The 10,234-nt window shown below is 42.2% G+C and overlaps 1 protein-coding gene across 7 annotated transcripts in view; it reads left to right on the top strand.

Moving 5' to 3' along the window:
• The first annotated feature begins 228 nt into the window (after positions 1–228).
• LOC121856916 overlaps positions 229–10,234 on the top strand; it is a 38,078-nt gene continuing 28,072 nt past the window's right edge. Inside the window, exon 1 of one of the 7 annotated variants that reach the window (XM_042352685.1) lies at positions 229–277. In XM_042352685.1, coding sequence (XP_042208619.1) covers positions 252–277 — 26 coding nt within the window. In that variant the 5' untranslated portion in view covers positions 229–251. Of the gene's footprint in view, positions 278–9,713; positions 9,803–9,864; positions 9,930–9,960; positions 10,010–10,074; positions 10,104–10,234 lie in introns of those variants that run through there. The other 6 variants (XM_042352679.1, XM_042352714.1, XM_042352731.1 and 3 more) reach the window with 6 other exon arrangements.

Raw genomic sequence — 10,234 nt, 5'->3', positions numbered from 1 at the left:
AGCGGTCCCACTCAGTGAAGCCAACAGCAACACTGCGGGGTCGCCTCCAGCACCTGAAATCAACAGCAACACCTCCCCACCCAGGGGGCAGTGTCCCAGGTCCAGGGAGGAGGGTGTGACGGCCTTGCACCCCAGTTGTCCTGGGAGGTCGCCTCCATCCACAATAGCAGTCCCACTCAGTGATGCCAATGCGGCCGGATCGCCTCCACCACCTGAAGTCAACAGGCACAGTGACTCTCCTTCGTTAGCCAATGCAGGTCAGGTTAAAGCCTGCCAAGTAAGTGTACCAGTGAACAATGACAGTGATAGTGTTAGTGGAGCTTCTGAAGGAGCTGGTGCCTCCTCTCATAATGATGCCAACCTGAGGGTGAGTAGCCAGAGCGAGACCGATTGTGATGGAAGCATGGATGGGGAGAATGAGCCCCAGACTGCCGGCGTGGTCTCTATAATAGTCCCAGGTCTGAAGACTGTTCATGACCCTGTAAGTTTTCCATTGTTTACGGGGGAGGAACTCGCGGGACTGATGAGGGAACCCGCGTATAGAAATCCTACTGGAATAAGGGCTGTGAAGAACATTATCAGGAAATCCAGAGGTACAGAACTTGGAATGGTCAACTTATTGGTCAGGTTGATCTATGAAGCCAGCGTGCGACTCTCTACGCTAAATTCAAGGTGGGAAAAGTAACACGAACGCTTAGGTTCATTTCATGGAACATCCGGAGTGTTAACCGCAGAATTAATGACCAACAATGGTTTGTTAAAGTTTTTGACATTGATGTAATTGGTTTACAAGAACCTTACACGTCCAGCACCCAGAAGAAAGTTGCACCCAGGATAGCTGGGTTTACAGCATATAATAATGGAGCAGGAAGTGGCCTGCTCACTTATGTAAAGAATGGTCTGGTCTGTAAATGGATTAAAACTCACAATGATGAAAGTATTCACTCTCAACAATTTACAGTAAAGACAGCAAACAGTCAATTTTCGCTGTATAACATCTATGTTCGGTGTAATGAACTGCGAGCGGACGTGTTACCAAAGCCATCAGGTAACAATGCTATGCTGTGTAAGGGTGAGTTTAACTCTCGTCACACTGTCCTCGGTGATGTCCAGTGTAACTCTAATGGGAGAGTGTTCGTGAATTACATCAATAATCATAATATCACTGTATACGACACAGACAAAGTGACACATCTGAGGGGGGACAGACTTGATTATGTGATTGGGTATAACCTAGTAGATAGTAATGTCAAGGCTAAGGTCATCTCAGACCACCTAGTCAGTGATCATTATGCAATACTTACTGAGTACACTGTTGCTGATGTCAAGTGTGAACCCCATCCTAAGCTCAGAATTAACATCCCAGATAATCTTAAACTGCACTTCAAGGCCTACATCCACAGATGGTATGCTGGATATACACCTGGGTCAGTGGATGAATTTTGCTGTGATCTTGTAAATGTCATTACCACATATTATACCACCTGGGTTAAGTCAAGGAGGAAGGGGGGCAGCACTAAACCACCTCTGTGGACACATGACCCCATCCTCACCAAAGAAGGAGAGAATGTAAAACAGCTTGCCAACACTTATAAACAAAATAAAACTAGTGATAACCTCTTGGCATTCATCAAAGCTAACAGAGAATTTCGTGAACTCAAAGGTCAGGTGAGAAACACCTATTGGGAACAATTCTTACAGGGGATTAATAGAACAACCACTCTAGCAGAAGTGTGGAACAAAATTAGAGCCATTACCAAGTCACCCACCCCAGTCCAGCTTCATCACAGCCTTGCAGAATATGCTGACATGCTATTAGACCAATGGTCTAGTGTGTCACAAATCACTTCCCTGCCTCCTGACATACAGCAATATCTTAACACCACTCACATTAATAGGGGTTTCAATATTGAAATAGCCTGTTCCTCACCAGACCTTACCGACCAGTTTCCTATAACGCACCACGAACTAACAACAGCACTAATAAAAGGTGAGTCATCTTCCCCTGGTGAGGATGGCATAACCTATAACACCCTGAGATTGTTGAATGAGATCCCTAACCATCCACTGCTTGACCTGTATCAAATGAGCCTCACACAGGGTATTCTGCCTAAGACATGACTCATGGAAACATAGTACCAATCCCTAAAGCTAGTTCTCCAAACTTCAGGCCAATTTCACTCACATCCTGTATGTGTAAAGTCCTTGAAAGAGTTGTTCTCAACCGTCTCATGTTTCAAGTCAAAGACAAACTCGCCCCTAATCTGTTCGGGTTCATGCCCGGGCGTAGCACACAGACATGCTTTGCAGAATATCTTGTTCACTCAAAAGATAAGACACAAACAGCCTTCATAGACCTTAAATCAGCCTTTGATGTAGCTAATAGAGACATTATACTTGAGCAACTAGCTAATTTTGGCATCCAAGGTAACCTCCTGACATGGATAAAGGGTTATCTGTCCAACAAGTATGCCAGTGTTCTGTTTAGGGGAGAAAAAAGTGCCAGAATGAGATCATTTGAGCTTGGCACGCCTCAGGGAGGAGTGTTAAGTCCTATGCTCTTTAATATACTGATGCACAAGCTTATTGCTGACATTCCAGTTCAGCCAAACGAAGCCGTAATATGCTATGCTGGAGATATCTGCATAGCATATTACGGCAAGGCTCCAGGCCTTGCTGGATGTATTTGCTCGGAGAACTGTTGAATGTGGTCTCATAATATCTGTTGACAAGACGAGGGTCCTCAATCCTCGTCCTGCTCACCCTCTGCCTCTTGACTATAACATTAACAGTATGCCCTTGGAACTATGTAGCTCCTATAAATATCTTGGAATTTGTGTAAATGATGCAAACTTTGTCAGCAACCTTCGTGACAAACTAATGCAGCGCATTAAACCCCTCAGAACCCTTGTTGGCAAGGGCTATGGAATTAACATCACCTATGCTCGTACTTTCTATCTTCAATTCACTCGATCTGTAGTTGACTATCATGCTCTCCATCTTGTGACTATTCCACCTAAACAACTCAACAGCCTTGAGGTAGTGCAAAATGAAGCCATGTGCATCATCCTAGGTTGCCCAAAATCAACCAGAATTGTAAACATGAGGAAAGAGCTCGGACTGCCCTCCCTATCTGAGAGGATAGCTCTACTTAATACCATGTTTTGTGTCAAAGTTTTGAAGAACAATGGTTCTCAAACTACAGCTCAAACTGAGTTGATGTTCTATCTAAGTATTCCCGACCATCTCGCCAACCTTCCACAAAAGACTCTCTTTGGCGCGTGGCTTCATAAAAGTGTTGCAGATCTCTTGAAACTGAATGTCCCAATCACCCCAGACGAACCTATTAATGCCATTCCTCCTTGGCTGGACATATCAGTTCATATTAATTACACTCCTGTTGGTAGTAAGCAAATGTTAAACACCGATGTGGTGAGATGTGTCACACTAGAAACTATTAACAGACACATAGAGAGTATTAAATCAAGTGAATGTTATGCTTTTACTGATGGTTCTGTGCAGACAAACACAGGTAGAACAGGCTGTGCAATTGTAATATATAAAAAAAAAGAGATGATAGTGTCAAACAAACAAAGGCTGAACAACTGGGCCAGCACAACACAAACTGAACTAACTGGAATCTACTTAGCCACAGACTACCTCAAAGAAAATGGAGGTGGGGTGATATTCTGTGACTCTCAAAGTGCTTTGAAATCAATGAACAGCCCGTCAGGCTCTATGTCTAAAGTTGTATGTGATATTAAAAGGAATGTGATAACTGCCAATGAGAACAACTTTCGTATCGAATTTGTGTGGATTCCGTCCCATGTTGGAATCCGGTATCATGACCGTGCTGATAGACTGGCCAATGAGGCATGTAAGAAAGAAAATGTTGACCGTGACCTTGGCCTGTCCAATGCTGTAATTAAAAACATTCAAGTTAGAATCATGAACTCTGATCTAGAAGAAGTGAGAAATGCAGAGAGACCTGACAGTTTTAGCATTAATAAATATGACAAATTTTGTGACAAGAGGTAGCGGTATGGCCAGCATAAGGACAAAACCAGACAATGTGATGTAGTCGTGGCCAGAATTAGGCTAGGATACAGACACATCTGACAAGTTAGTAACGCTGTACCCATACCGGAACACTCGGCATGTAAAATTTGTGATAAACCTTTAAAGCATACACTTGAACACAATATTATTGAATGTGACACTGTCAAAGACTTCAGGCCACCTGACTTATTGTATCTTGAACTATGTAAATACTTCATTGAATCCGGTATGCTTGAGGACATTCTTGCTGTTTATCCCAAATTTGCTAGCCCACACTGATTAGTCTTCAATTAGAATATGACTCCAATGTATGTGACCCACTGACCTATATATACTGCTAATGAATATGATGTATTTCCTTCTTTGTGTACGAACCTCTGTCCTGCATGAAAGTGAACAGTGGCATTACCCACATGAATCTGACCTATATATAGTGTCAATGAATATGATGCATTCTTTGTGTACGAACCTCTGTCCTGTATGGCAGTGAAGAGTGACATTACCCACATGAATCTGACCGACGTATATGTATGTATATATGTGCATATGTGTATAAATATGTACATGTATATGTGTATGTATCTGTGTATATGTATGTATACATATATGTATATGTACTGTCAATGAATATGATGTATTTCTTTGTGTATGAACCTCTGTCCTGCGTGGCAGTGAGAAGTGATACCACCCTCAGTGTCAAGACCTGACTGAATTACTCAGAATAGGCAAACTGTACTACAAGCTGTGCCAATAAATTTGTTAAACTAACTAAACATTAACAGTATTTGTTCCTCCAATATTAAGTACGCTGCACTTGCTGGTGTTGAATTTCATATGCCATTTTTCTGACCACCCCTGCAGTTTATTTAAATCCTCCTGCAGTGCATTTGCATCCTGCCCTGAATTAATCTGCCGCCCTATTTTGGTGTCATCCGCAAACTTACTTATGTCACTGCTGATCCCAGTATCTAGATCGCTTATGTAGATTATGAACAAGAGTGGGCCCAGTACTGACCTCTGGGGAACCCCACTGGTTACACAGCCCCACTCCGATTTAACACCATCTACGCTGACCCTCTGTGTTTTGTCGGCGAGCCATGCTTTTATTCAATTTAAAACTTTACCCTCGATACCATGAGACTTAACTTTTCTCAGAAGCCTCTGATGCGGTACTCTGTCAAGCGCTTTGCTAAAGTCTAAGTAAATAACATCGTAATTTTCGTCATTATCTACTACCTCGAAGACTTTCCTAAAAAACGTCAGCAGATTTGTAAGACAAGATTTTCCCTTTGTAAACCCATGTTGAGAGTCATAGATTAATTTGCATTTCTCTAAATGGTATCGGATGCTATTTGCTATAATTGATTCAAGAAATTTCCCCACTACTGACGTCAAACTATTCAGCCGGTAATTTGACACTGATGCTCGGTCTCCCTTTTTGAATATGGGTACTACATTTGCCTGTTTCCACAAGTCTGGCACAACTCCCGTGTCTAATGATTTTGTAAATAAATTTACGAGGGGGCTCCGCTAATCTGTTCCTTACACTCTTTCAAAACTCGAGGAAAAATTTCATCCGGTCCTGGGGATTTTGTCTTTAATTTATTTATTTTCTTAAGAACATCCTTCTTTAATTTATCTTCTTCATTTCCCCTAAATATCAGTTCCACCTCTGGAATTTCCTTGTGAATTGCTTCTGTGAAAACTGATAAGAAGTAGCTGTTTAATGCTTTGCCTATTTCCTCACTGTCATCGATCACTTCCACTCTCTCTGACTTTAAAGGCCCCACTTTGTCCTTGACCTTTGTCCTATATACATGGAAAAATCCCTTGGGATTCGCCTTGGATTCTCTTGCTATTTTGATTTCATAGTCTCTCTTTGCTTTCCTTACATTTTTCTTAACATTCCTAGATAGTTCATTATACCTGTTTCTGAGCTGCTCCTCCCCTCCCTTTAATTTCTTATAAATTCCTTTCTTTATTCCTATGTCATGTTTGAGTTTTCTGGTCATCCACCTTGGCTCATGCTTATTTGACCTAATTTTTCTGTATGGTATATTCTGTTCTTGTGCTTTACGTAGTACTGTATATGAGTAAATATATTATAGTCATGATCAATTGTTGTGTCATCTATGACCTCACCAGTTCCTACTGGGGACTGACCTGACTGTTCCCAGGCTACCAAACCTAGGTACCTTCTTAACCCCTGATAATCCGCCAATCGAAAGTTTGGGACTCTGACCATATTGTCATTGTTTTTCGTTTCCCAATTTAGGGTGAACCTGATTTCTCTGTGATCACTGTTCCCTAGTTCTTCCCCTACTGTGATATCTCTGATAATATTTTCTTTATTTGTTAATACTAGGTCTAATATATTTTCACCTCTGGTAGGTTCTGCAATTAGAGGTTTTAAAAAATTGTCCTGTACTGCATCTAGGAAGTCTTCAGATTCACAGTCACCTACAATGTTGGCCCAGTCAATATTTCTGAAGTTGAAATCCCCCATAATGCACAGGTTGTTGTATTTTGCTGCCCTGCTCATTTCTTGCCATATGGGCTGAGCTGCTTCTTTCCCAAGACTTGGGGGCCTGTAAATCACTCCCATAATTAGTTTTCTCTTTCTTCTGCAATTTCTACCCACACAGACTCGGTTCCAATTTCACCCTTTATTGAATTATTAATACAACATTTTAATGTATCCCTGACGAAGAGTGCGACCCCTCCCCCCTTCCTACCTTCCCTGTCCTTGTGAAAAAGGTTGTACCCTTCTATGTGGTACCCTGATAAAAAGTTCTTGCTCGTCAGATTCAACCAAGTTTCGGTGATTGCTATGACGTCTACATTCTCAGTACATACAACCGCTCTCAACAAGTCTATTGTATTTCTAACGCTCCTACTGTTTGTATAGTAGACATTTAAACCTAACCTTCCCTGGTCCTGTTTTACCCCTTGTCCTGAGTAACCAACTTTACTCCCCCGGAACTGCTTGTTTTTTGACTCCCACTTACCCCGACCTCTCTCTACAGGCATTCCCCCACCTTTGGAATGACAGTTTTACGCTCCAGGGTTGCAGACAACGGCTTTACCTCCGCACGAGACAAGTGTACTCCGTCACGACTGTACAGGTAGTCGTTGCCATAGAATGGTTGCCAGCTATCAATGAATGCCCAACCATTACTTGCACAATGTTTTTCCAGTCAGCAATTTATAGCAATTGCCCTGGACACCCATTCACCACCAGCTCCTCTTCTAGGCAAGAAACCAAATACTATTGGGATCCCCCCCCCCTATCTCTAACCTTCCCTAGCGCCTCCCTATACCTCTTGAAAAGTTCCTCACTCCTAACCTAACCTTTCCTATGACCTACCACCCACACTAAAACACACTCCTGGATTGGTACCCTCTCCTGACAAAACCCTATCTATCCTCTCAGCTACATGCCTTATCCCAGCCCCAGGAAAACACACCCTAGTCCTACGTTTCCTTTCTCTTGCACAAAAAGTCCTATCTAAGAACCTCACCTGGCTGTCCCCAACTACCCCGACCTTACCACTGGGCAGGGTTTGAAGAAATGCCCTTTCTCTCCTGCCACCACACTGTCCTGCCTCTTCTCTTTCTCGTCAGCTTCCTCCAACACTTGGTAGGGGTTACTACACTCCACACCCTGGTCAGCTTTCCTGAGTCTGACCCTAGTCCCCTTGGAAACAACCACTCTCCACGCTTGCTCCTCCTTCGCAGGTGTCCTGCTAGGCAGGACACCTACCTGAAGGAGTTCAATCCTGAGGGCCTCGTTCTCCCCCTTTAGAGCGTTTATCTCTCTCCTCAACTGCTCCAGCTGACTTAACAGAGTGGCCAGGAGGTCGTCTTTCCCCACACTCCGCCCCTCTTCCCCCACAACACAACGATACACGGTGGCCATTTCCCCTGGTCACTAACACGAGCACTTAGGGGCACGTCCTTCTCCAGGCTAGGTCAGGTAGCGTATGAGCTACTGTAGGTCAGGTAGCGTAATATGTAATCAACTGATCTTAAACCTTGAGAAAACCCACTACACGATCTTTCACAGAAGGAAAAACTTACCCCAAGACTTGGACCCCCCTGTACCTTGGTAATACAGTCCTCAAACGTGAACAAAATACTAAATTCATCGGCGTTATTGTTGATGAGAAACTTACCTGGAGAAACCACATTCAAGCCATTCATAGTAAAATTAATAAACAGTGCAGTATCATGTATCACACTCGACAGTCACTCACTCTCACAGCAATGAAAGAAATCTATCATGATCTTGTTTACCAACACCTGATACACTGTCACACACTATGGGCGGGGGGGGGCTCTGGTTCTTCAAAAACACAATCCCTGGTTACTGCACAAAAGAGAGTTATACGGACAATGACCTACTTGAATAAAACAGATAACACAAACGAAAAATTTGCTAAATTGAAAATGTTAAAATTCGAAGATAGTAACACTTACTGCTGTGCCCTCTTTGTTTACAAATCTATCACTTACTTCAAAATAATTATTTCCAGTTCTGGAATAATCAAAGTTACAACTTAGGCACCCAGGCCTATTAAGACCACCCCCCATGATCTCCTCAGTCCCAGACCTCCATAAAATATCATGGTGTGAAGGTGTGGAACAACTTACCCCCACCCATCAGAGCAAAGACTACGTTACCTTCCTTTAAATCATCTCTTAAAAATATTTATTGTCTAAGTTTTAATATTTCTTGTAATACCTACTATATTTACAGTACCTGCTTTTATTGTACCATCAAAACCGTTTTATCGGAAATTATCATGTAAATAGATAAGAAATTACCATTGCAATAAATATATTTGCCAACTAGACATAAACCTAACAGCCCTGTCCTCTTGTTCAACCTTAATACTGTACAACCCGTGTTGCACTGCTCCCCCATTATACTTATGTTTTTTCAATCCCACTGTATTTTATTTATATACTTATATAATATAAAAAATATATATATAATAAATAAATGAAATTAATAAATATTGAAGTAATAACCATGGTAACATTATGAGATGTTCTTATTACCACCATACTATTGTACTATTCCAGATGTTACTAAATGTTACATAATACTTCCTTGAGATAAATTTATAGTATATATCAGGTGCCTAAAAGAGAGCTCAGGTTCTCAACTGGCTCAGCCATGTTAATATTGTTATTATTATCCACTCTGTGTCTGTGTTTTTCTGGCTAAATAAACTGATTCAATTAAATTATAAATATTATGGTGATCTACATGATCGTCTATGGCCAGTCGTGTTTGTTTATGCATGGGTGTGTGCATGTTTAAGGATTAGGAAAGACATGAATAAAAAAACATCATTAAAAGTTTTTGTGGATATGATTCAAGTGTTCCGAAAGAAGTAAAGAAACACCCTGTTATCTTAATTTTCTAGGCGACCACCCACGGTCACGCCCCACGATACACGTACACAACATAAACACACATTGACATAACCGGCGGAACGCTTCGGGAAGTCAGAGCCTTTATACATACACATGATGTCCTCTGTTCTTCCGGAGGCCAAGTCTGCACACAAAACAGATGTGATTATATCAGCTATTGTCCTTTTCAAACACAGGACCGACGTAGTTTATGCAGGAAGGATGTTGAACATTAATAAATTACGATGCCAGATTACAGTCATCCAGTGAAAGTGAGGGTACAAAAGAACAAGTTACTTGATGACCTTGACTCAAAAAGGTATAAGGCAGTGCACATGAAGACTCAATCTTTATTGTGCCTCCTACGAAAGGTGATGTAACGTGGTGATGTGTAGGAGTGTAGGACAGTGTGATGGTGGTGGTGGTGAGTAGGACACTGTACGGTGGTGTGTAGGACAGTGTGTTGTGCAAGACAGTGTGTGATAGAGGTGGTGTAGGGTAGTATGTGGTGGCGGTGTGTAGTAGAGTATGTCGTAGCGGTGTGTAGGACAGTGCGTTTGGTGGTGGTGTGCAGGACAGTGTTTGGTGGTGGTGTGTAAGACAGACAGTGTTTGGTGGTGGTGTGTAAGACAGACAGTGTTTGGTGGTGGTGTGTAAGACAGACAGTGTTTGGTGGTGGTGTGTAAGACAGACAGTGTTTGGTGGTGGTGTGTAAGACAGACAGTGTTTGGTGGTGGTGGTGGTGTGTAAG

Source organism: Homarus americanus, unplaced genomic scaffold (genome assembly GCF_018991925.1).
Source record: "Homarus americanus isolate GMGI-L3 unplaced genomic scaffold, GMGI_Hamer_2.0 scaffold1024, whole genome shotgun sequence".
Classification (NCBI taxonomy): domain Eukaryota; kingdom Metazoa; phylum Arthropoda; class Malacostraca; order Decapoda; family Nephropidae; genus Homarus; species Homarus americanus.
This window is presented reverse-complemented; position numbering and strand designations above follow the sequence as displayed.